The sequence below is a fragment of the Phycodurus eques genome, chromosome 11, assembly GCF_024500275.1.
Source record: "Phycodurus eques isolate BA_2022a chromosome 11, UOR_Pequ_1.1, whole genome shotgun sequence".
Classification (NCBI taxonomy): Eukaryota; Metazoa; Chordata; class Actinopteri; order Syngnathiformes; family Syngnathidae; genus Phycodurus; species Phycodurus eques.
Genome location: NC_084535.1, coordinates 2,395,997 through 2,422,116, shown reverse-complemented (window position 1 = coordinate 2,422,116; position 26,120 = coordinate 2,395,997). Strand labels below are relative to the sequence as shown.

The 26,120-nt window shown below is 41.5% G+C and overlaps 3 protein-coding genes across 8 annotated transcripts; 2 read left to right on the top strand and 1 right to left on the bottom strand.

The window, feature by feature from the left end:
- Positions 1–720: 720 nt before the first annotated feature.
- Positions 721–12,033, top strand: cdc5l (CDC5 cell division cycle 5-like (S. pombe)). The gene is made up of 19 exons (XM_061690157.1): positions 721–888; positions 1,338–1,441; positions 1,557–1,718; positions 1,799–1,926; positions 2,657–2,756; positions 2,840–2,966; positions 3,307–3,398; positions 3,484–3,628; positions 3,979–4,170; positions 4,704–4,852; positions 4,947–5,118; positions 6,259–6,423; positions 6,578–6,658; positions 8,890–9,141; positions 10,517–10,624; positions 10,706–10,795; positions 11,321–11,452; positions 11,640–11,720; positions 11,797–12,033. The coding sequence occupies exons 1-19, from the start codon at positions 844–846 to the stop codon at positions 11,908–11,910; spliced, it is 2,439 nt and encodes an 812-aa protein (XP_061546141.1). The 5' UTR covers positions 721–843; the 3' UTR covers positions 11,911–12,033.
- Positions 11,742–22,651, bottom strand: supt3h (SPT3 homolog, SAGA and STAGA complex component). Of its 6 annotated transcripts, XM_061690171.1 has the most exons (13): positions 22,321–22,651; positions 21,291–21,397; positions 18,946–19,061; positions 17,744–17,828; positions 16,866–16,952; positions 15,993–16,089; positions 15,775–15,923; positions 15,605–15,680; positions 14,397–14,509; positions 14,213–14,317; positions 14,003–14,134; positions 12,259–12,348; positions 11,742–12,160 (listed from the first exon to the last, which is right to left on the bottom strand). In XM_061690171.1, exons 3-13 carry the CDS (start codon positions 19,026–19,028, stop codon positions 12,119–12,121), a joined length of 1,059 nt encoding a protein of 352 aa, XP_061546155.1. In that variant the 5' UTR covers positions 19,029–19,061; positions 21,291–21,397; positions 22,321–22,651; the 3' UTR covers positions 11,742–12,118. The 6 variants fall into 6 exon arrangements, with proteins under 6 accessions (XP_061546155.1, XP_061546156.1, XP_061546154.1 ...); XM_061690172.1 differs by lacking the exon at positions 21,291–21,397; XM_061690170.1 differs by lacking the exons at positions 21,291–21,397; positions 22,321–22,651 and adding an exon at positions 19,571–19,733.
- Positions 17,644–23,000, top strand: runx2a (RUNX family transcription factor 2a). Its single transcript, XM_061690176.1, has 7 exons — positions 17,644–18,127; positions 18,768–18,822; positions 20,573–20,763; positions 20,958–21,117; positions 21,278–21,382; positions 21,508–21,573; positions 22,388–23,000. The coding sequence occupies exons 2-7, from the start codon at positions 18,774–18,776 to the stop codon at positions 22,693–22,695; spliced, it is 879 nt and encodes a 292-aa protein (XP_061546160.1). The 5' UTR covers positions 17,644–18,127; positions 18,768–18,773; the 3' UTR covers positions 22,696–23,000.
- The last annotated feature ends 3,120 nt before the right edge of the window (positions 23,001–26,120 follow it).

Genomic DNA, 26,120 nt, shown 5'->3' with positions numbered 1-26,120 from the left:
ATGACACATTTTAATCTAGAAAAACGAAATCTAATGTTGGAATCTTCAATGTCAATCAATTTGACCTGTTGTGCATGTTGTACTCTTCATTTTATTTATTTTGGGATGCCCTTTAACATCAGGTAAAAGGACTAGCAGGTGCATTTATATTTATTAAAATATTGATTAATGTACACTGTCACTTTTCAAAAATAAAGAATTCGAATGATGTTGAATTTAATATGCACTTTACTGATCTGCTCAAATTTACAGTTATATTTTTATTCATTTATTGCATTGTATTTAAAAAAATGATTTATAATAAACAATAACATTAAAAAAATAATAACATTTTAAAAACACTACAAAATTTAAATATATATTTTATTAAATTGTTTCATTATAATTATAAATAGTACCATTAAATTTTTTTTCACACAATTGTAATTCTAAATAATACTTGTTTAATTATAATTATAGATAATATCATTTCAATTTCAAAATGTGATTTTTTTTTTTACATAAACAATTAGAAATAGTAAAATTTAAAATGAGCGATAATCTGTTTATATTACTAAAGTACATAATTAACCATTTTTTTGTACCCCTTTTTTTCCAAATCTAATGTGGGCCCTTGATTTGTCCACCCCCTGCACTCACCTGTTGTTGTGTCATTTCACACTTGTCCTGCTGGGGGCAGTAGTGGGCCTCGAAGCGTTTTCTCAATCCGCTCTTACAAAACCGAAGAAGAAGCGTCTGCGTGGTTCGTCTTCCAGCTCAGCGTTTTATTTCCTGAGATTTTCTGTTCTTCTTACTCGTTTTGTTTCTCGTGGAAAAAGGGAATAACACAACAAAGTTGCCAAGATGCCGCGAATCATGATTAAAGGAGGCGTTTGGCGCAATACGGAGGTAGGTGTTGACACGGCTAGCGGGGTTAGCACCGTGCTAAACCCGCTAGCCCTAAAAGCACATAACAAATACACACAATAGCTTCACTTAGCTACAAAGTGAATGAAACTAATCCCTTATAAGACGATTGTATTCTTACTTATGCCGGCGGCCTCTATCTTATGTAATATTTCATACTCATTTTAAGATTGTCCCAAAAAAAAAAAATGGCATGAGCATAAGTTACTGGAGGTGATCCAAGTAACGACAACCTCTGTATTTAATAGAATGTAAGCTTAATGTTAGCAGGGATGGGTAAAATGTGTTTGTAAAATAGTTTACTTTAAAAAGTTAGTTATGTCAACAAAATAGTACATTGTAATAATTTGACTGAATCGTTCCATTTTTCATTTCATTGTGTAATTACTCAACCAGTTATTTATTCAAATAAAATAATGTGTGTATTCCAGGATGAAATCCTCAAAGCAGCGGTGATGAAATATGGGAAAAATCAGTGGTCTCGTATCGCCTCTTTGCTCCATCGCAAGTCGGCCAAGCAGTGCAAAGCCCGATGGTGAGATTGGCCTTCCTGCCATATTCGGGGGTTTTCCTGGCTCAAACCGAGGCAGAGGCGTTTAACGCGCTATCGCTATATAGCTCGATCAGAAGTGTCTCCCGTTCGTCCTCAGGTACGAGTGGCTCGACCCCAGCATCAAGAAAACGGAGTGGTCCCGAGAGGAGGAGGAGAAGCTGCTTCATCTGGCCAAGCTGATGCCCACCCAGTGGAGAACCATCGCGCCCATCATAGGACGCACGGCCGCCCAGTGCCTGGAGCACTACGAATACCTGCTGTCCGTTCGCACACGTCCACTACGCCGCATGACACCGGCGTGTCTCAAATCGACACTTTGGACTGTTTGTGTCATTTCAGTGACAAGGCGGCGCAGCGAGACAACGAGGAGGAAGTGGGAGAGGACCCCAGGAAGTTGAAGCCGGGAGAGATCGACCCCAACCCCGAGACCAAACCGGCCAGGCCCGACCCCGTGGACATGGATGAGGGTACAGGAGACCACTAGGAACAGTTTTGTCAGTAGTAGTTCCTGCTTCCTCCATGTGATAAAACAGAAGTCAGTGCACTCCATGGCTTCTGTTTCACTTCTAAAAGAAAATAAATTACATTTATGCCTTCAACCAATCTTAAGAATCCAATTTTAAACCCTAGCCAAACTTAAACCCTGACCTGGCCCCTGATTGAAGCCTTACTTTGAAACACCAACATCTGTTTGAAACCCCACCCTGGCTTTAAACCCAAATTTGAAAACCTAAACCAGACTTTGAAACCCTAACTCTGCTTTGAACCCCTAATCTAAATCCCTAACCCTTGTTTGAAACCCTAACCTATTCTTAAATCTTGTTTTTGAACCCTCACCCTTGTTTGAAACCTTACTTTGAAACGGTAACCCTGGCTTAAAACCCTACACTGCCTTAAAACCTGAATTTGAAACCCTAACCTAGAGTTGAAACCCTAAACCTGTTTGGAATCCTCACTCCGAAACCATAACTGAGCTTTTATTTTCTTACACACATGCAGAAAATAAACAAACACATCTTATACATGTATTCACACGTCAAAGATGCGCAAATATATTTTTCTATGTCCATCCATCTATTATTTACAACGCAAGTACGCAGACCTATTTTATAGGAGAAGATGAATAGTTGACGCCATTTTCTGAGGGCTGCTGTTTTCTTTGGTTGTCAGTAATGAACTTTTTAAAAATGTGTTCAGATGAGCTGGAGATGCTGTCTGAGGCCAGAGCTCGACTGGCCAACACGCAGGGCAAGAAGGCCAAGAGGAAGGCCCGAGAGAAGCAGCTGGAGGAAGCCAGGTCACATTGGCATCTTATCTATTTATCTTTTCATTTGGCCCGTTGATACTCACCGTGCAGGTTCCGTCCCTCTCCTTTTGCAGGCGTTTGGCGGCGCTGCAGAAGCGCAGAGAGCTGAGAGCCGCGGGCATCCACATTGGGAAGAAGAGGAAGAAGAAGCGAGGAGTGGACTACAATGCCGAAATCCCCTTTGAAAAGAAACCTGCCGCAGTAATTAGTCATCAGCTCAAATCCTGAATACGGCGAACCCTCACTACCACCAATGTAAATGGCAAAAGAGGCACAAAGAACAGTCGATGTATCACTTCAACATACATCCTTGACACCGCTTACTACTTTTTGATTAGCCCGGGCTTTGGCACCATCTTGGGGCATTACAGAAATAGGCCAAAAATAGCTGAGGATAGGTTCCATCAAAGGGGGGGGGGGGGGACAAAACAAATAGATGAATTTTGGAATAGTGCATTGCAAATAGTTGGGGGTTCACTGTATTACATTATGCGCATTGACAAGAGCAGAATTTTTGAGCAGCCATTTTGTTTTCTTTCAGGGCTTCTATGACACCAGCATGGAGCTCTACGACCCCCTGGCGCCCAATTTCAAGCGTCTCCGGCAGCAGCACTTGGACGGCGAGCTGCGCAAGTGAGTCTTGTGGCGTGCGTTGGCACGTGTTAGCACATTAGCAGTTGCGCTAGGCTCACTCCTCACGTTTGCTGTCTTTTCGCAGCGAGCGCGAGGAGAGGGACCGCAAGAAGGACAAGCAGAAGATCAAGAAGAAGAAGGAGAGCGACCTGCCCTCCGCCATCCTGCAGACCAGCGGCGTGGCCGAGTTCACCAAGAAGCGCTCCAAACTGGTCCTGCCCGCACCGCAGGTAACAACGTGGTGCTAACGGGTTGATTTTAGGTTAAACCAGCAGTTTCACATGAAATAATATTTTGAGGGACTGGAATAGAAGCAAATGAAAACAAAATATTTACAATACAACTCACCATTACACTGAATGTTGTAATCAGTGTGAGCCCTGTGTTTTTGTCTTCCAACGAGCCATCTGCGTACAGTTGGCAACACCTTGACAGCAATTTGGGAGGTCATTCATGTACATTGCAAAGAGTAGTGGACCTAAAATTGATCCCTGTGGGACTCCCAAGTCATTCAGACAAAGATTGGACTTCACCCATCATTTACCTTCACAAGTTTACACGTTATCATCTCCCCTGGCAGATCAGCGACGCTGAACTGGAGGAGGTGGTAAAGATGGGTGTGGCCAGCGAGGTTGCCCGTCAGGCGGCCGAGGAGAGCGAAAACGCAAACGGCGCCTCGTCAACGTTGCTGTCGGAGTACAGCATCACCAACACGATGAACACGGGACTGCGCACGCCACGTACGCCTGCGGCTCAGGACAGGATAATGCAGGTAACAACAACAACACCTACAACAATATGTACTTCAACTACAAGTAAGACCCAACTCAAGCTTGAAGCCCTAACGTGAAACCTTTAGCCTTGTTTGAAACCCTAAATTAAAACTGGCTTGACTCACAAACCCTGCTTTAGAATCCTAAATTAAAACCCAAACACTTGTTTGATACCCTAAGTTATAAGCCTAACCAATGTTGGAAACGCTAACCCAGGCTTGAAACCATATTTTGGAACTCTAACCCTGGCTTCAGACCCCATTTAGAAACCCTAAGCTAGCTTTGAAACCTTAACTCAAATTTGAACCCTAAAACATGCTTGAAACCCGACTTGAAACCGTAACCCTGTAATTTGAGAAACTAACCCTGACTTACAACCTTAAATTGAAACCCTAACCCTGGTTTATAACCCTAACTAGAAACCCAAACCCATGTTTTAAAACCCTAAATTGAAACCCTCATACGTTTGAAAACCTCAACGACTTGAAACCCAAAAGTTTAAATATTTTTTTGTTGTTGCTGTTATTTCTAGGAAGCTCAGAATCTGATGGCGTTGACCAACATCGACACGCCGCTGAAAGGCGGCCTCAACACGCCGCTGCACGAGAGCGACTTCAGCGGCGTGACGCCCCAACGGCAGCTGGTGCAGACCCCCAACACCGTACTCGGGACCCCCTTCAGGTGAGCGACGGCAAGCGCGCCCACACGGACGGACGCGTCGGCATGCCGCGTAGGGACGCGCTAACGAGAATGTTCGTCGTCTTATCGTCCGCAGAACTCCCGTGCAGGGCCAAGGGTCGGAGGGCATGACCCCGCAAGCGGCCGGAGAGTTGACCCCACGCGGGGCAGCCACGCCTGGGCTGACCCCCGCACGCACGCCACTTAGGGACAAACTGAACATCAACAGCGAGGAGCAGCTGGCAGACCCGTCGTACACCAAACACCAGGTGAGGGGGGGGGGGGGGGGCATCTTTTATTTTGTTTAAAAATCATCTTTTTGTGAGGGTGGGGGGGAAATGTAATTTCTTTTAGGTAAATTTTTTTGTGAAGTCAGATTTATTTAATTGTATTTTCTGTGGGGCAAAAGTCGTTTTCATTTAAAAAGGGTGATATTTTGTATTGAAAAAAAAAGTTTTAAATCAATGTTTCATTTTACTTTTTATGCTGTAATTTTGTTCAGATTTCTTTAAAGAAAATTCCCTACTTAAAAATGTATTTTTTTAAACTCAGTTTTACTTTTTAAGAGTCACACGTTTTTGAAAAAACAAATGCATTTAAGAAGAAAAAAGTAAATTTAAAATAAATATTTTTATTAAAAAAACACGGAATTGATTTGTTTGTCGTATATTTTTTAAAGAAAGAAAATAATCTAAAAACTCAGATTTTTTTTTGTTTAGTCTAATTTTGTAATAAAAATGTGACTTTATCGTCATGTCTTGATTTTTTATTTATTTATTTATTTTAATTATTTTATTTATTTATTTAATTTTTTTCCCCCCTCCACTTGAGTCAAATAAGAACTTTGATTCTAGTTTTTTCAGGGGAGAAATTGTAAGTCTCTTTTTGAAAGTTTTTTTTAAAGAAAAGCCTTTTAGATTCTTTTGGAGGTCGGCCACGTGGAGGACGCCGCTGACGTGGCGGCGTGCAAGGGAACAGTTACATTTTTTGTTGTAGTTCTTGTTTTTTTTCTTCAAAGATGAGGCCAAGGTTTCTTTTGTACAGGCCTTAATCACATAAATTACATTTACAATAACAAGCTCTATCCATTATCTATCAGTAAAATAAAAATTACAGTTATCAATCAATCTTAAAAACGACTTTTAAAAATATCAAGCAAACAGTTGACACCTTCTGTGGTTTAAACACCGCAAAAAAAATTTTGGGGGCGAAACGTCAACTAATGAAGTCATTTTTTTTTTACAGGAATTTTTTTTTAACTTCGCCTTTTTTTAGGGAAAGTCATAGTTTTTCAAGAAAAAAAATTATGGGAAAGTCCTATATAAAAAAATAAATAATAATAATTGGTAACGGTTTATGGGCGCCGGTGACCGACTTAAACGTCAGAGACTCGTTGCTTTCGTCCGCAGCAACGAGAGAGCCTGCAGCAGCTCAGGCACGGCTTGATGTCGCTTCCTGTGCCCAAAAACGACTTTGAGATCGTCCTGCCCGAAAACGCTGAGAAGGAACTGGAAGAGACAGAGATGGAGGTCGGCCACGTGGAGGACGCCGCCGAAGTGGCGGCGTGCAAGCAGGTAAACGCACGCTATTGGTGTAGGTACAGCAACGTAATTGCATCACAATTCACATCCCAGACCAGTTTGTTCATGTTCAAAAAGCATCAATGTTTTTATGACCCTGCCTGAGGCTCGTCACGCGAATGTGCACGTGTGTGCTTGTGCTTTTCAGGCCCAACGTGACGCCGAGAGGGAGAAGGAGCTGAAGCTGCGACACACGGCGGTGCGGAGGGGCCTGCCCAGACCCACCGAGGTGACCCCCACACAAGCACGCAGCTCACATTCCGATCTTACGAAATACCACACTTCATACTTCATTCTGTTTGGAGGAGAAAAGAAAAAAACTAATGGAAATGAAAATGTGTCATTTCTTATTTTAAATTGTAAAGAAATAGAGTAAAAAGAAATAAAAAGCGACATGATTTTTATTTTTAATTGTAACACAAGTTAAGTCAAAAGTTATCATACTTTTTTATGCAAAAATATTAAGTTTAATGAAACCCTTTCACGATTTTTTAAAATTTGAAATTAATTCATTAAATTCAAGATCACACTTTATTTTCAATTTCTTTTATCGTAATTTCTCATGTATAATGCGCATTCCCCCCCACCCCTCCCAAAAAATTGGCAAAAGTCAATAGTGTGCATTATAGATGGGTATAGGGGCAAATGGAAAAAACTTTCACATTTTATATATGTATGCTGCCATCTACTGGTTGTGAAAAAGCTGTACACATTTATTCCAAAATGCCACCGCCACCTCGTGGTTATAAATAATGTGGAGCCTCCACTTTCACTCCACTATGACAGGGCTACGTATGACTGCATATACATACAGTGGTGCTCATAAGTTTACATACCATAGCAGAATTTGTGAAATATTATTTTATTATTTTTTTTTTTTTTCAATGACTGATGACTAAACAACAACCATCATTTCTTTCTGGTTATGTTTTGTTAAACAATAATGGTTTTCTGAAATGCTTGACCGCTTAATTTGAATATGATTCAAATTAAATGTGTTTCGCCTGGTCCTTCATGTTTTCTTGAAAGAATTGTACCCATCTTACAAATTCTGCCTGGGTAATCAAACATATGAGCACAACTGTGTGTTTTCTAATTTACTAAATAAAAGTAGGGCTGTGGATTTCAAAATAATGGCAAGTAAATTACAAAAAGGATTAAGTGTTCAAACCAAGTGCTTAACTTCATAATTATTTGGAAAAAACCTAACAAAATACAGATAATACTTTGTTTTGATCATATGGGTAGAAGCAAAATCATGCATTTAAAAATGCATTATAGATGGGTAGAAGGTTTTTCCAGTAATTTGAAGTCAACTTTGGGGGTATGTATTATACACGAGAAATTACGGTAAATATAAAAACGTTTCAACCGTTTTTTTAAATATTGTAACAAAGGTTACATTACAAAGAGATTGCTTTTCATTTTCAATTATTTTTAAAGTAATGTAAAAAGGGTCAATGAAAATGTAAATTTTTTATAGAAAATTGCACATACATTTGTAAATAAGGTTTTTCCAGTTGTACTTATTTAAAAAAAAAACAAAAAGGTAAAAAAAATGCTTTAAAATGTTAAAGCATAGTTTAAAATGCTTTAACATTTTTGTTTAAATAAAATAAGTTGAATTTCATAAGAATTATTTTTCATTTTCAATTTTAGGTCAAAAAGAGAGAAAAAAAGATCACAGTTTTTATTTTAAAATTGTAAGTACGTTTCAATGTACAAGTGATCAAAAAAATAGACTTCACACTACTAATATACTATACCGGGGGGGGCCAACTAATCAGAGACTAAGAGCCACGTTTTCTTCTGTGTTACTGCAAAGAGCCACATCATACACATGGGTACACATGAACATCATCTTTTAATCATGTTTGCACGCATACACAGACCTCTGCTCAGCCAGATCTAATGAAAATAACCACACCAACATGATAATATCAGTAATTTTCAACAGTTAACATTGTGTGCACTGTCTCACACACACACGAACTCTCAGTTCATTTTTGACGCATGTCACGTGACAGCTCCCGAAGAGCCGCATGAAACTAGTTAAAGAGCCGCATGAGGCTCGCGAGCCGCGGGTTGGCCACCCCTGTACTATACTAATAACATTTGCTCTGTCACCACTATCACCAAGCTGTTTTATTTCTTGAAATACGTTTAACGTCACAGCATATGTTTGTTGACTTACAGTGTACTGAACTGTTATTAAATGTTTCATAAACAAAGGTTGATGAAACTTTTTCTCCTTCCATTGTTCTGTATATTGTCCTCAGTGGAAAAAGTTTGGACATAGCTGTTTTGGGAAAATAGATGTATTTATTAAAAAAAAAAAAAGCTTTACAAACTCAAAACATGCAACAGCATAAACTGAAAAATGCCTGAAATGCCATTTTATATACACACACACACACACATCCATCTCATGTGTATGTGTTTGTATGAGCGCGTCCTCAGGTGAACGAGTCGGTCCTTCGGCCGTCCTCCATGGAGCCGCTGTCCGACCTTCAGGTGGCCGAGGAGCTGATCAAGCAGGAGATGATCGCCATGATGCATCACGACTGTCTTCACCATCCGACGGCCGGCGCCGGCGGGCAGCCGCAGCGCGCCAAGGGCCGCGGGCCCGCATCCGCCTCCAACAACGCCCTGCACATCGCCTACCTGGACGCGCACGCGTACAACACCGTCAGCACGGACGACATGGACAAGGTCGCGCCGCTCGGCTTCTTAGAACGAAGCACCATGTGGAACATTAACCCTTTAACTTACACTTGATTCATGCCGGGTAGGAAACGAAGGACTGTCTTGTTACGGTTACAAAGACAAAAGTCCAAATGAACTAGTGCCTTCATTTGGCTCAATCAATCAACATCAATGTTCTGGTTTCGGTTTCTTTTAAAATCATGTAGCAAAAGTAAAGCTAACAGAAAGAATACCAATAAAATGAAGATAGCTGGGATAGGCTCCAGCACGCCCGCGACTCTCGTGAGGATAAGCGGAGCGGAAGATGAATGAATGAATGTAAAGCTTAACCTCTAAAATGGATTTGCTTCAAAGTCAAGGTAAAATAAATTCAGCAGGAAAGCTCACAATAGGTAAAGTGACTTAGAAGTAATATATATAATGTGTAATGCTTTATTATGGAAAATTTCAAGCTCTAAATTAAAGAAAAACAAGAAATTAAAAAATCTAAGCTACTTAAAACAAGCTCCAAAAATTAAAGTTTAGAAGCTACTAAAGTAGCTTGAAAGTAAAACTGAACATGAAAAAGCCGTGACTGGGGATGAAGCTCAAAAGTTGAAGAAAACTTAAGTGAAGCTGCAAAAAATACATTCACGTTAAGATAACAAAGGCAAAGTAACACAATCAAGAGCCATTCGAAAACAATTCTAAAGCAAATAAATGAAGCAAAAATAAAAAGTCTACTTAAAACTAATGCTTAAAAAAAACTAAGCTCTAAATGCTCTAAATTAAAGAAAAACAAGAAATTAAAAACACTAAGCTACTTAAAACAAGCTCAAAAAATAAAAGTTTAGAAGCTAAAGTAGCTGGAAAGTAAAACTGAACATGAAAAAGCCATGAATGGGGATGAAGCTCAAAAGTTGAAGAAAACCTAAGTGAGGCTGCAAAAAATACATTCAGGTTAAGATAACAAAGGCAAAGTAACTCAGTCAAAAGCCATTCGAAAACACTTCTAAAGCAAAACAAATGAAGCAAAAATAAAAAGTCTACTCAAAACTAATGCTTAAAAAAACTTTAAGAGCTACAATAAGCAAAAGGTAATTGAAAGAGCACAAAAGCTCAAATGTAAGCTAAAAAAAAGCACCTCAAGAGTTAAAACAATTCAAAAATATACCTTAAAAAAACTCCAAGCTAAAAGTAAAAATAATAATAAAGGTAAAAACAAAGCTAATAAGCGCAAATGAGCTTTAAAACTAGCTTTGAAAAGGCTTAAAAGTATAGCAAAAGAAATTTTAAATAGCTCAAAAGTACAGCAGAAATGAATAGATGTGCTATAAAAAAAAATGCAAAATGCTTACCAAGGTCATGTCACGGAACCCGTTTGATAACGTGCGCTCCTCAGGCCAAAGCCGTCCTGGCGGCCGAGATGGAGGTGGTGAAGGGGGGCATGGGTCACGGAGACCTCAGCATGGAGGCCTACTGCCAAGTGTGGGAGGAATGCTACAGCCAGGTGCCGACCGCAACGCCGCGTTCGCCGTCCGTCCTGTCTGGCTCTCGCTCGTTCAAAAACGTGTCTTTGTGCGCGCTGCAGGTCTTGTACCTGCCGGGACAGAACAGGTACACCCGAGCCAACCTGGCGTCCAAGAAAGATCGGGTCGAGAGCGTCGAGAAGAAACTCGAAGTAAGACCGCGTACGCGCACCCACGTGGGCACGCGCATTGTCTTGTCTTTTTAATTTTCATTTTATTTTGTGTCGTACTTTTCATTTCTCCTAATAATTTGGGAAAAGAAACATTTTCAAGGAATTTTCCTTTTTCTTTCAGGCAAAACATCATGTTTTTCTAGATTTCTTTTTAAATTTATTTCGTCATTTAGACGTATAGTGTTTTTTTTCCTTTTTTGAAGAAAAAGTTTGGTTTTCTGAGCAAAATTATTTTTTGAGTCATATTATTTTCAGGCAAAAAGATTTCCCACTTTTTTTTTTATCTAGACAATTTCTTATTCCAGAAAATTATTTCTTTTTAAGAGTTTCTCTTTTTTAGAAAAAAAAACATTTCGAATTTTTTTCTAATGGAGAATTGTTTTATTTCTTTGTGTGTGGTGGGGGTATTTTTTTCAAGAAAAACATGTATTTATTATTTATTTTTTTTAAAGTGCTGCATTTTTTTGCATCTTTTGTCTTTTCCTGTTTGTGTGTGGTGTGTAGGTGAACCGTGGTCACATGACGGCGGAGGCGCGTAAGGCGGCCAAACTGGAGAAGAAGCTGAAGATCCTTCTGGGGGGGTTCCAGTCCAGAGCGCTCGGCCTGCTCAAGCAGCACAATGAACTCTGGGAACAGGTCTCGGTCTTACCGACTACGATATAGTTGACAAAAAAGTCCCATTTGAAGTGATCGGGGACAAAGGAATGAGGTGAATGATTGCGAAAGCAACGTCCGCTGCGTTCGCAATCATTCACCTCGTTCTTTACTCCCTGAATCAGTTGTGAACGTTTCTTAAGAGCGTTACATTTAATTTGCCCACCAGGTGGAGCAAGCGTCCACGGAGCTGGAGACCTTCACTCAGCTGAAGAGACAAGAAGACACGGCCATTCCCAGAAGACTGGAGGTCGCTATTTCATACGCAGAATCTTTTGAAAAATATATTTTATTGTCATTTTAAGCACAATTTTGCATGTGTTTAGGCGTTGCGTGAGGACATGGAGCGTCAGATGGATCGAGAACGGGAACTCCAGCAGCGATACGGAGAACTTGTGACGGAGCGAGAAGCCCTGGTCAACAGCGCTCAAAAATACTGAGCATCGTTGAACGCATCCTTTTTCCAACGTTTGAAATGCGATAAGCACCGTTCAAAGTGAGCGGGTGTCTTGCGCTCTCAGTGTCTGTTTATGTGTTAGTGACCAATAAAGTTTATTTGGGCAACGCCAGCTTTCGTACGAGTGATGTTTACTACACATTCAAACAAAAAGTTTCTGACAGAAAAAAAGTGTTTTCCATGTGTTGTGATCAGCAGGCCAGGTATGACATCCCGCTCCTCCTGTAGGCGCTCTGATGGAAACAAAACACTTTCAGCACGAGTGAGGACACTGAAACAAACGTATGTCCATTTGAAACGTGTGTGTGTGTGTGTGTGTGTGTGTACATACGGTGTGTCTGTAGTTGTATCTTCTGATGGCCTCTCGGATGTGACAAATCTGGATGGCTCCGCTGGAAGGTTCCACGGTGGCAGGACAGCTCTGAAGAACAACAAAATCCCACATTTTCCAAAACACAACAAATGACCATGCTTGTTTTATTCCTTTTTAAAAAAAAAAAAAAAAGCTACAAATTCAAGATTCAATTTAGATGAGGAAAACACATTTATGTTTGCTCTGGATGAAGACATGGATAAGAGGGAATACGACAACCGAACATTTTTACAGTTTGATACTTGATTCATTTTATTTAACAATATGACTAATAAAATGTTTCTCAAAAACAAGACTTCAAGAAAGTGGTAGCTTTTGGATTTTTTCACTTTCAGTAAAAAAAAATATATTTTTGTATTTTTTTCCGATTACAGTTGTAATTACGAAAAAGCGCTATTATTGAAAGGAAAAAAGTTGTAATTATGCTATAATTTTGGGGACAGGGTTCCTACACGTTTGAGATTTCAAAATTCCAAACTTTTTCCCAGATGCCAGAGGTTCGTCGTTCGGATTCTTTATGTTCCACGATGTGGCCAAATAATTTCCAGAAGATTCTAGCGAGCTAATGTAGCTGATGCAAATGCAGACGGCAAGACGACGTTTGTGCTTTTTGCGGAAAACGACTCAAACTGCGACCGAGTCAAACGTTGCGCACAAGGTCTGCATGTAGTTGACTCTGTCTTGAAACCTGAACCCTGACTTCAAAGCCCTACTTTGAAACCATAACGCTGTTTTTTTTTTTCAAAACCCTGCATTTGGTTGAGTCTGTTTTGAAACCCTACTTTAAAATCGTAACCTTGTTTTAAAACCCTAACCCTGTTTTGAAACTATACTTTAAAAGGCTAAGCCCGTGTTGAAACCCTAACCCAGTTTTGACACCCTAATTTAAAACCATCACCATATTTAAAACCCTTATTTGAAACCCTAACCCTGTTTTGATACCCTACTTTGAAACCCTAATCCTGTCTTGAATCTCTCTGAATACTCTCATTTAAAAACCAACCCCTGTTGATTCCACAAATATTGTGCATATTTTTTATTTTATTTTATTTTTTTTATGTGCCAGTTGTTGCCATCTCTCAGGCCGGCATCGCTTTTTTCCTCGGTCGGTCGGTCGGTCTTCGTTGCCTGGACGACGGCAATTTGATGGCGCAGGTTTCTTTCAAAACATCAACGGTGACGTGTTCACTTCGTCTTTGTCCCTTTTTGTGTGTCGACGTTTTAGTCGCCTATTTTGTTTGGTTTCTTGGCGTCGATTTCAATCTTACGGAGTTAACTCTTTGTGCCGCTTTCTTTTTGTCTCTTCATTTTTTGCGCAATTTCTCAGCGGCATCAAAAGTGTTGTCATCACCAAATAAGGGAAATCACTCAATACTGTTTTAAATTCGCTCATTTCTGCCCTCGGAGTAGTTGACGTGTCAGGTTGATCGTATAATCGATCGGCTAAGGGTGCTGCGCATTGATTCGGAAAAACGGAATGATACTTTCACAGGAAATAATTGAGAAAAACACTTTTTTTTTAGATATTCATAATTTTTTGTTTTAGGAAATAGAGCTGTCGTAACAGTCTTGGAAACATGAATATCTTTCCATACAACAGTTTCCATTTTCCATACTTTTTCAGATGAATCCAAATTCTTGAGAAAACCACTTTCCAGTTTGCTCATCGTATAACGTTTTTAAAATGTCTCTCTGTTGCAACCTTTTTGCGTTTCCTCTGCCGCGCGCGCCCGCCGTCCACGCTTCCGTTGCCTTGGAGGAGGGGCTTGGATGAGTGGGAGGAGCCAGGAGTGGAGGGAGGCGTGGCCTCGGGGGAATCCGATTCCTTCTTGACCTGGCGGAGAACAACAAGAGTTTGCTTCTGGAGAACATGACTCGTAACGTGTTTGAATGTGTGCGTGCGTGCGTGTACCTCAGCGTGCGTGTTGTAGTGGATGTGGCTGGCCGAGACGACGTGCGCGACGGCGTCCGTCTTTGCCACCACTTCCTGCTTCACCAGCAGAGACAAGTCCACAATCTGCAACCGGCCAACGGAAACCAAACAAAACGTGTCAAACGTACGGCTCGATGGACGGATGGATTGACGATGCGGTTACCTGGGCGACGGTCTCGTAGGCCAGGTAGGACAAGATCTCCATGGCGACGCCGTTGGGCTTGAGCTCCAGGCTGCTGCAGTCCAGCCAGTCGCGGAACTTGGACGCTTGCTTGGCTGTGCGCGCGCACGTCACAAATGGATTTCATGTATTCATGCATGGAGAATAGTAAGTAGTACGTGTATTTATAGGTGTCAAATATAATATGTATTTACGGGAGAAAACATTTTGAATAGTTGAAATCATTGACATATCTAGAAGTAGAGAAGTATTTTTCAAGTGAATTTAGGAAAAACTACTTTGACAAGAATCAAGTCTCCGACGAATTTATAATCATATTTATTAATTATATGAATATTAGTATGTATAGTGGCAGCACGGTGACTGACTGTTTAGCGCATCTGCCTCGCAGTTCTGAGGACCGGGGTTCAATCCCCGGCCCCGCCTGTGTGGCGTTTGCATGTTCTCCCCGTGCCTGCGTGGCTTTTCTCCGGGCGCTCCGCTTTCCTCCCGCATCCCAAAAACGGCCGGTTCGAGGTGTACGCCGCCTCTCGCCCGAAAATAGCTGGGATAGGTGCGGGCACGCCCGCGACCCGCGTGAGCGGTATACAAAGCGGTATACAAAATGGATGGATGGATAGTATGTATGGTATCTTGTTCAGTCATTGTTTCTCCAGAATCTTATATTCTTTACATAAGATACATTTCTTTTTTTTTTGTTTTTTAGAAAGAAGAAAAAATATATTTTTCTTTTTCTTTACACGTATTAGTACATGTATTCACACAGTATACATGTGCGCTATTAATATGTAAATCTTTCATAAATTTAAGGATTTTTTTTTCTTGTAAAGTCCCATTTTCAAAACAATTTTTTGTGAGAAAAGCATTTTCCTGAAAAACTCACTTCTCAATCATAAAAATAATATATATATATTTTTTTAAAAAGGCATTTTTTTTCTTTTGCAAGTCATTCCATTACTGTAAAAAAAGTAACATTCTAAGAATGAAGTACATGTATTTAGAACTGTAGAATATTATTACATGTATTTATGCACATATTATTATTAAGTATTAAGATACTAGATATCAAGTCGTATTTCTAGTCTCAGAAAATGAATGTATTTTTTTTCTATGCTTCTGAAACGTTTTAAGTCAAATTTGATTTGTTGTAATGAATAAAAAAATGTAAAATACAAGAAGTTACAAATTACCAAAGCTGAGCTGTCGACTCTCACAGAATTCGGCGTACTGCGTCTGGTCCATGGCTCTGCTGTGGCGCTCCATACGCTGGATTTCCACAAGAAGAAGAAGAAGAAGAAGAAGATGAAGAATCCCAATCAGAATCCGCATCGCGACGTGCGGTCGTCGCCACGGCAACCACCTCCAGCCTCTCTCGCTTGACGGGGTCCATCTCCTGCCGCTCGGCCAGTGACAGGAGCTCGCCCGTGTGGTCCAACCACAGCAGGTAATCCTGGGCCAGGCGCTGACGCCGCTGGGCGCCCCCGGCGACCGCGCCCGACGGCCCCGCCCCTGCGAACAGGCTTTCCTTATGATTTTTTGCTTTGCGATTTCGGGGGGAAAGAGGCGAGAGAGGCCGACCTTGTTCCTGCTGCGCGTCGTCGTCCTCCAGACTCTTCAGAAGCTTCGACTTGTAATCTCGGAACTGGAGGTACTTCAGCAGCCTCGACACCTTCCGCTGAACGTGTGTACACACACGCACGCGCGCACGCACACGCACACACACTGGAAAATGGGCTAACGTCTTAATTACTAAAAACTCATTTCTAAAAAATATTACTTTTCGAGAAAATGTGCAAATCAACTTAGAAAAAAGGTCATTTTGGAGTCTTGTTTTTATTAAAAAAAAAAAAAAAAAAAAAAGGTTATCTCAAGAAAAAAGTACTGTTATTTATTATATTTTTAAATAGTTGTTTTTTTCATGAATATTTTGATTACAGAGGAAGTTTTTTCCTGTGAGAATTATTTTTTTCCACAAATTTTTGGGGAGCGTGACAAAATCTTTTCCACAAGAGAATTTTCCTGAGAATTCTTTTTTCCTGAGGAATGTTTTTTCCCCAACATTCCTTTTCCATACAAATTATTTTTTGTATGGAAAAGTACTTTTGTACTTTTTCCCCCCCGAAAATGTTGTTTTCTCCCAAGATCTTTGTCCTAATATTTGTCTTTGCACATGCAATTTTTGCAGAGATTTTTTTGTCCCCAATAAATATTTGCATCAACATTTTTCCTGTGAGAATTCAGAGAAAAAGAAATTTTCAATAAAATAATACTACATATTTTGAGGAAAACAGAAGTATATTCTCAAAATGGTTGTCGATTTATTTTCTTATATTTTAAAAAGCCTTTTTTCAAAGAAAACTATGTTTTCTTGACCCAAGGAGAAAAACATTCTTTTTCCAAGAAAAGTGTGAATTTCTTTCGCCTTATACGTTGCGTGTTTAATGTGCCGACCTTGTCTCTGCGCATCAAGAACAGGATGTCCTCCACGGCGATGACCCTTGAACCACGAAGTGTGGCGCCCTCGCTGGCCTGATGGAGCTGATCAGGATGTCCAACAGACACACACAACCACAAACACACACGTGCACACCGATGCTGTTACAGCAACTCATTAGCGTTTCAACATCTATTTCAGAAGGGTCTCGGTAAGTTGATTATTTATTTTTATTTTTTTGCTGGAAGACACCCACTTTCGGCGCGTTATGGGCAGCCACCCAAGGCCGCATTCTGCGTGTGTGTGTGTGTTCGCAATCGACAGCCGTCGCACGGGCCGCCATTTCATCCAGGACCACCTCTGGATGTGTGTGTGCTAAAAGTCAAATCGCTTTCAAGAAAATGTTTTCCTTGAAAAAGCAGAAAAAAAACTTAGTATTTTTATTTTTTTTTAGAACCCAGTTATATTTTTCCAATTAAAACATTTTTTTTAAAAGACAGTTTTTTTTGGGGGGGGGTCTGACTTTTCAGAAAAAGTAACATTTTGGAGGAGGGGGGAAATTCATTTATTTATTTTTGGGAGTTTTCAATTGTTTGAAAAAAATGTGTTTGTTTTTTCATGTCCAAATGTTGCGTTTGAAAAGTGCAAAATCAAAAGGTGAGTCGTGTCTCGCAGTAGCAGTCTGTCCGTCCTGGGGCAACACTGAGTCACAATGTCTCAATGCATTCATTTTTAAATCTTGGACCTTCTTTTCGTGATTGCTTTTTTTGGGGGGGGGGGGGGGGAGAAAAACAAAATTGAAACATTTTAGAAAGGAAAACATTTTGTAGGGCAAATGTAAGACACGCGATATAACATTTATATATACGTGCATGTGGCTATACCAGTGCGTTACCATGGTGATAAGCTGCGCGTGCACAATGTCCTCCACCAGGGCTGCCGTCTCAGGCGATGGCCTATGAGCATCTCCCAGGGCAAACCTGCCACACACACGCGCACGCACGCACACACACACACACACACACGCGAGTCACACACATTTGTGCAAACTCGCATTTGCATGTAGAGAAAGCACTTCAAGGACAAGCCACAAATTTAAAAACCACATCCTGATTCCTCGACATAATTTCTCATCTTCTTGCGATTGGCCGACGGCACCTGTCACCGGTGCGGCCGAGAGGGGCGTGGCCTCGAGACGGAGAGGTTGACGCCGAGGCTCGGCGTTCGGTTTTGGGGTTTACTCGGTCGCGGGCGTCTCCGGCCACCGACGACACGCGAGGTGAGTCACGCGCACGCCGACACGCACACTTTTATACACACGCAACGGCCTCATTTATAAAATGCTAAATCTTTTTGTTTGTTTGTTTTTCTTTCGCACAGAACAAACGTACACGCATATTTGATATTCACTTCTGTGAATTTAAAGACTTGCCCATGTCTAATTGTACCTTAAAGCAAACTATAATAAGGAAATTCATCTTATTGTCTGCTAAATATGTTTTTGCATAAAGCAGAAACCCTAAAACCATCTTAGTATATTACGAGTTAAATTGAAATGATATAAAAACAATATATATTTATTTTTTATTTGGATCAAACTTATCTTTTATTTTTCTATTTTCCAATTGTTTTATTTTTTTACTTCACATTTATTTGATGGCTAAACATGCAGGTTCCGTACACCGCTCATTTGCCATATGCAAATATACATCCTTAATGTAAACTCCTCCGATGTACGATATTTACATTATGTTTATTTGCTTATTTTTAATTGTCGTATGTGACAATTGAGAGTTAAAAAAAAAAAGGGGGAAGTATGTCATTTGAAGCTTGCAGTGTGAATCTTGGAGTGTGTACTTACTATGTGTGTATTATGGAGTGTGACCATGTGCTGTGTGTGTGTGTTGTGTTATTGACAGGCTGGCATGGCTTCAAACAGTCTCTTTAGTGCCACTGGCCTCACACTGCAAACAGGTGAGTGTCTGTGTGTGTGTGTGTGTGTGTGTGTGTGTGTGTCTGTCTGTGTGTGTCTGTGTGTGTGTGTGTGTGTGTGTGTGTGTGTGTGTGTGTGTGTGTGTGTGTGTGCGTGCGTCTTACATCATGCCCTGAATCTCGGGTACGAAGGTGGTCCTGGACGCAGGAGGACGTTCTCGGCAGCCGGCGACGGCTGGTCCAGCCATGTGACCTCTCGGGACCAATCACAAACTTTGACACTTAAAAGAACAAAAAGATATCGTCACACGCTTTTCTGCCTTTAACAACTCATTCTCAGCAACTTGACAGCGTTGAAACACGAAACGTCGTGGAATTGGCAAGATTATTTCATGTTCCGTCAGTACAGTGCATAAAACAATGGCCGTAGATCACGTTTGTGGCTTGTTTAGTGTAGTTTGCTTTTGTTTTTAGTAAGTCACACTTAATGTTAAGATCAGTCGAAAGCTAAAAACAACAACAGAGCACAACAGTATTGAGGCAGCACGCACGCGCGCGCGCGCGCGCACACAAACACACTCACAAACTGGCAGGTGTTTTCACCGCACTGCTTCCCCTCCGGTAGTAAAATCTGAATAATAAAAACGACGCAGTTCCCCTCTATTCAAACACTGCGGTTAAAGAGTCAACAACGCGCCATACAAGCAAAGAAAAGACGGACAAAGACAGGGACATGTCGACGGAGGGAGGGAAAAAAAGACATATTGACGAAGACGTCAGTAAAACTCACCAAAAGTTGTCCGGCAATGCGTCGTTATCGTTCGTTTTGTGTTTACGTTTGAGTGAAATCGCGGCGCGCGTTGATGACGTCGACAGGGAGGCCGGAAGCATGGAATGTTGGTCCATGTATTTTTTTTTACTCTTTTACGATTAAAAAGCTTTTTAACGAAATTGTTTTTTGTTTTGTTTTTCATGACAACAATAAAGAAATGAACAGTAAAATACTAAAGAAAAATATAGTTTATTGCTGGTGTATGCTTAAATTAGGAAACAAAAATCTGCAGTGATTAAACAAGAAAGAAATTGTATGATTATATTTATATGAATTAAAGCAACTGTTTTAGCTTTAGTCATCTAGATTAAAGTAGAATTCAGCACCTTCATTGATAGCTATATCCTGTTTATTTTGTCTCATATTCTTTTGACAAACAAGTTCATTTTTATAGTGGTTGTATTTTTTTTTACTATATTCTCTAGGGGGGGAAAAGTCACATTTTTTTTAGGTATGTCTTATTTTGGAAAAAAGTCTGTTATAGAAATATGTTCATTAAAAAAAGTCACATTTTTATTTATGAACGAGTTTTTTTAAGGGCTCTTTTTAAAGAATACAGTTTGAAGTATTTTTATTATATTCTTTATTATAGTATTATATTCTTTAGAAAGTGTCATTATTGAGAGAAGCCTTTTTAGAAAGATCTTACATTCTGAAGGGGAAAATTTTTTATTTTTGAGAACTTTTAATGAAACAAAGTCTTATTCTCAGGAAGTATCATACTGTTCAGAAAAAAGGTCTTAGCTTTTGAGAAACAAGTCTTCTGGGAATTTTTTTTTTTTTTTTGTAAAATGTATTATTTTTGAGAGCAAGGTCTTATTCTTTTAGGGGCAAACCATATTGAAGAAATTCTGAGGGAAATTATTTCTCCGAATGGAAATTAGTAGAATATTATTTGTGAAACCGTGGAAATGCAAACATAATAATAATAATATTTCTGAATGTGTGGCTGTCAAGCAGACGTCGCGACGAAGTGTCGACCTGCTCCGCCGCCATCCCACCTCCACCTGGACGAAGTGGAGCCGTGCTACCTCCTGGAGCGCGCCGCAGCGCCCCCCAGAGGCCTGGTGCCCACGGACAGCCCCAACTTCCTGTGCAGCAGTCTGCCGCATCACTGGAGGAGCAACAAGACCTTGCCGCGACCTTTCACTGTGCGCACTCGCCTGTGACGTCAGCGCATATATATCAGCGTTTATATATATTTTTTCATGAATAGGCCAATTAATCGGCTATCAGAGTTGGATTCTGCCAAATATCGCAATCGGCCTAAAAAAGGGCACCTGGCAACTGTCCCAAACTGTGCAAAAAAAAAAAAGCGCATCCGACATTTTCTCGCATCCGGCAGGTCGTTTCCCTGGGCGACGACGTCCCGGACGGCGCGGTGGTGACGCTGATGGCGGGAAACGACGACAACAGTAGCGCCGAGCTACGCAACGCCACGGCAACCATGACGCGGGGTCACGCGCACTTCAACGACCTCCGCTTCGTCGGCCGCAGCGGCAGAGGTAGAAAGAATACGACGACGCAATCGTGAATTATTTCAGATGCACAGAAAAATGGAGGAGTAGTTTTAGTTTTACAATGCTTTTTTTGTTGTTGTTGCTTTTTTACAGTTCATGTTTATGTTACGTTTTATGATGCGTTCTTTGATATTTGTCCTTTTAGGAAAGAGCTTCACCCTGTCCATCAATGTGCTGACCACGCCCCCGCAGGTGGCCACGCTGCACAGGGCCATCAAGGTGACGGTGGACGGCCCTCGGATGCCCAGACGTCAGTAGACGCCCCCTGGAAAACAAATGAAGATTTAGGAAATAATCCTTTTTTTTCCCTTTTCTTTTTTCTCCAGCCTGGCTGTATTGACGACATCTGTTTTTTTTTTTTTCTGCGTCTTCCAGGACAGCGTCAGAAAGAAGTGGAGTCAGCGCTTTTCAGGTCCTTCGGCTGCCGTGTGGGATCTTCAGGTTAGAAATGCACTTTTGAAAACGTCGCCCTTGTGGTTTGCGCTCATGTGTCTTTTGGTATCTGAACTCACGTCTTTGCGTTCATGGCAACGAGATTGGAAAATCACTTTTGTGTGTTTACAATATTTTTAAGAGTCACACTTTGGAAAAGTGCTTCGAAAATGTGTTGTTGTTGTTTCCGCATTTGGTAAACACATCTTGGCACCTTGGCCTTCCTGGGGGCAGTATAATACAGACAAACCTCTACAGTAAGCCGCATCTAATAGTAGTCATTCTTTGCACAGGATAAAGAATATACGCCTGCGAGTATATATATTATCTGTCGACATATGTCGTTTGAAGTTCCGTTGCCTCAAGGGTTACAACCCCGCGACACTGATGCCATTTCTTAGCCCGTCCGTGGCATTTCCCATTGTGCGTTACCATTAACCTAGTGGACGTTAAGGCACACTTACAGTATGTGGTTGCCTTAAACAGACCACGTTTGTTTTATGTTTAGTCCAATTTTTCTCACAAGTCAAACAATCGATAGGTAGCTAACTAAATAAAAATAAATAAATAAATGGACAGCTTGGTTCCATTTCTTGGCGGTGTCGTGCCAAAGTCCTAAAATCCAAAGACTGCTTCCGCCTGGTAGTTTGGCACTTTCAACAAGAAAATCAAAATCACTTCCGCCATCTGCCAATTCCGTGCTATTTGTTTATTTGTTTGTTTCTCAACGAGTTTGTCCAAACGGAGTTGCCATACTTGCGATTTCCCAGCGTGCAGCTGGTGTTCCGCGTGCGTGTCGGGTAACCACGTGCCTCCTCCGCAGACTGCAGGTGGTCGTCGTCGTCGTCGTCGCTGTGGCCCGGCGAGCCGTCGTCCCCGTCGGGTCAGATGGTCGCCCGGACGTCGCCCTTCCCCGCACCTCCCAGGATGCACCGCCGCCACCCGCGCCTTCCCGCCTCCCTCCTCGGCCCCGCGGCGCCCCATCCGCTCAGCCACGGCGGTCCCTTCTACTACGGGCCCAACCGAGCCGACGGCGGCGCGGCTGGCGGCGTCGGGCGCTTACATCGAAGGGGCGTGTTTCACCCTGAGAGGGGAGGAGCCCGTGTGGAGGCCTTATTGACACATGTGTGACAAATGGGCCAATCGCTAACGTTCTTCCTGGGCCTCTCACTAAGCCCCGCCCCCTCTCCCTCTCTTTCTCCCCACGCCTGCGTGGCTTTTCTCCGGGCACTCCGGTTTCCTCCCACATCCCAAAAACATGCATGCTAGGTTAACTGACAACTCTAAATTGCCCGTAGGTGTGAATGGTTGTTTGTTTGTATGTGCCCTGCGATTGGCTGGCAACCGGTTCAGGGTGTTCCCCGCCTCCTGGCCGACGATAGCTGGGATAGGCTCCGGCACGCCCACGACCCGCGTGAGGAGAAGCGGCTCAGAAAATGGAGATATATATATATATGTATATATATATATATATATATATATCCATCCATCCATTTCTTTTAATATATATACATACATAAAAATTGTATGAACTTTCTTTTACACAATATATTAAAAAATACATAAAAATTGTACTAACCTTCTTTTCCTATATAACATTTTCAACAATTTTATAATACTTACTTTATACAATATTAAAATGAGTTCATTATTTTAAAATTCTTGAAATAGTGAAGAAAATATAGATCAATTATATACAGTATACACGCACACCCATACTACAGCGTGCTGACAGTGCACTTTCGAGGATGACTTGAGGACAGTCGGACATTTTGAACTGGTGTAGTTCAGGTATGGAAGACAAACGAGGTGCGCTCATCACGTGACTTCCTATTTGCGCCAACAAGCCATCGCGTCGCACCGACGCGGCCCGAGGAGGCCAAAATGGACTTCAGGTCGGCATCTGAGCTTCGAGCGACGCTTTGGGCAGCCGCGCTGACATTTAAGACACAATGCGGCGGCACTCCAAAGTTCGAGCTTTGCTCTTGACCTCCAAGTGACCTTCCTCACAACCTTCTGAAAACACATCGAACCCTGTCAATCAATTTGCCGCAAGCAATGTCGATGACGATCCACGCTGCTGTTCACGCTCGATTCTGTCTTCGATATCGAGTAGCTATTCATTCATACAGAGTTTGCATTTGCACCTGAAGTGCACATGCTGTATACAGACCATTCATTTATGCATGTCGCGTTTGTTTCGCTCCATATGACTTTTCTCGCTGCAGTTTGCATTCAAATATGTGTATATGATATTGATGACCTCTTATAGTTTGTTATTACAAACAGCTTTCAGTGTGACGCGGTACACTTGCATATACTTTTCTACATATTCTATATATGTACAGTCTACAGTTCATGAAGGTAGAATGACTTACCGTGCTAATGTTGTCCAAAATGATACAAAATGGTTATAATATCCAGAAAGACGGTCAGTTTTTCAGAGTCTCCTTCAAGCTCGTGATCACAATCTGATTTTGGATGAAATCCATGGAAAACGTAGTAAAACCACAATCTTGTGATAGTCTCAGTTGATCATACCGGAAAAGTATATTTTAGGGATCAAATAAAGCTCACCAGGCAGTTTTCTCGTGAAGTGTCACGCTATGGCCGGCAGAGGGGGACATTCGCACCCTCGAGGCGCTCTTACAACAAGCAGGGTACTCGGTTTACGACGTTTCCAGGTTACGAACGACGCGCAGTGAACAGCGTGAGAATTCGTGGTGGTGGTGGTGGGGGGTGGGGTTCCACGTGATTCTTTTATATTCAAATATTTGACAATAAGTAACTCTGACTTTACTAGTGCATTGGTGTAGTTTAGCGACTACAGCGAGTTATGTCCTAATCCGCAGAAGCAATCAAAAAGTCCCAACAATCTTGAGACCATGATCCTTTTTGAATCCATAGATTTTCAACCTGTCTTGAAACCCTAATCTTCTCTGGAATGCTAATTTGAAACCCTAACCATAGCTTGAAAGCCTTTCCGGTCTTAAAACTCGCATTTGACACCCTAACCCTGGCATCACACTACTGTATAACTTGAAACCCTATCGCTATCTCGAAACCCTACTTCGAACGCATAACCTTGGCTTGGAGCCCCAATTTAAAACCTTAACCCGAGTGTGAAAGTCTAATCCTGGCTTCAAACCGTAACTTGAAACCCTAACCCTCTAGTTTGAAACCTCAACTCTAGTTTGAAAGCCTAACCTTGCTCGACGCCCCAATTTGAAACCCTAAGTCTAACCCTGGCTTGAAGCGCACATTTGAAACCCTAACCTTGTCTTGGAGCCCGACCTTGAAACCATCAATTTATTTTGAAACACTAACCGAGGTTTTATACAAATATTTACTGTAATTAGGATAATCGGAGTTGACTGGGGCCCACCTTTTACCAAAAGCATTCACAGAGTTGTACAACAAAATATGAAGGACTTTCGCCGAGAAGCAAAAAACGTGCGCGCGCCTGTCAGCCGCGTGTCGGAGGAGGTGCGACCCGTCCAGATAAGGCCCACGCCCGGCCGGCGTGCGCTGCGACGCCGATGGAGCGCCTCCTAAAAATAAAAACAAGACGCTGAGGGGAGCCGAGCTGTATTTGCATGCGCGCGTGCTCTTGTATGGCAAAGTTATGCTCGAGTGACATGATAGCGGAGGTGTGAAATATGCACACCCACACAAAAGCGAACAGCGAAGCTGGATCTGTCACACAGAAGAGTGGAAATGCGTTTTGGTGAACACGATTACTTTTTTTTGCTTCTCCTCTTAAGTCAACTTTCTTTATAAAGCACTTTGAAAACAACCACAACTGGAACAAAGCGACGAAACAATTTAACGAGACAATGAAAACAAGTTGAAAACACTAAAAGAGTTGAAAGCCATCTTTTTTTTTTTTTCAGACACTGCACAGTGCGCCGATTTGAAGATTTAAAAATGAATAAAAGTAACTTAAAATTAACTCTAAAATGCACAGGCAGCCAGTGGAGGGAGGCCAAAAGGGAAGTCATGTGCTCCCTTTTACGTACTCCAGTTAAGAGGAGAGCAGCAGCATTTTGTAAAAGGGAGGACTGGCTGACTCCCCAAAAAAAAAAGTTCTTGACACTAATCCAGCCGATATCTAATAAAGGCATGATCACTGTTTCTAAGTGGTCTTGTGTATGAAGGGGCTTCACCTTTGCCAGCCGCCAAAGGTAACAAAAGTCGGACTTGGCTACTGCACCGATTTGCTGATCCAGTGGAAAAATCACTGTCCATTTTAAAACCCAAGTGTGAGACTGTTGGCTTTGTAGACTGTGTCAAGGGGCCAAAGTCAGCAAGGTAGGATTTAGAGCCACTAAGGCCAAAAAGTATCACTTCTGTTTTATTTTGATTAAAATCCCAAAATTTCAAGGTCACCCAGGCTTCAATGTCTTCAAGACATGAGAAAGCGTTTCTCTTGAATGGGACATAAAACTGACTGTCATCAGCATAACAATGAAAGGAAACCCGCAGAATCTCAGGATAGAACCCAGAGGCAGCAAAGAAAAGGAGAAAAGCAGCGCCCCTAAAATTGAACCCTGTGG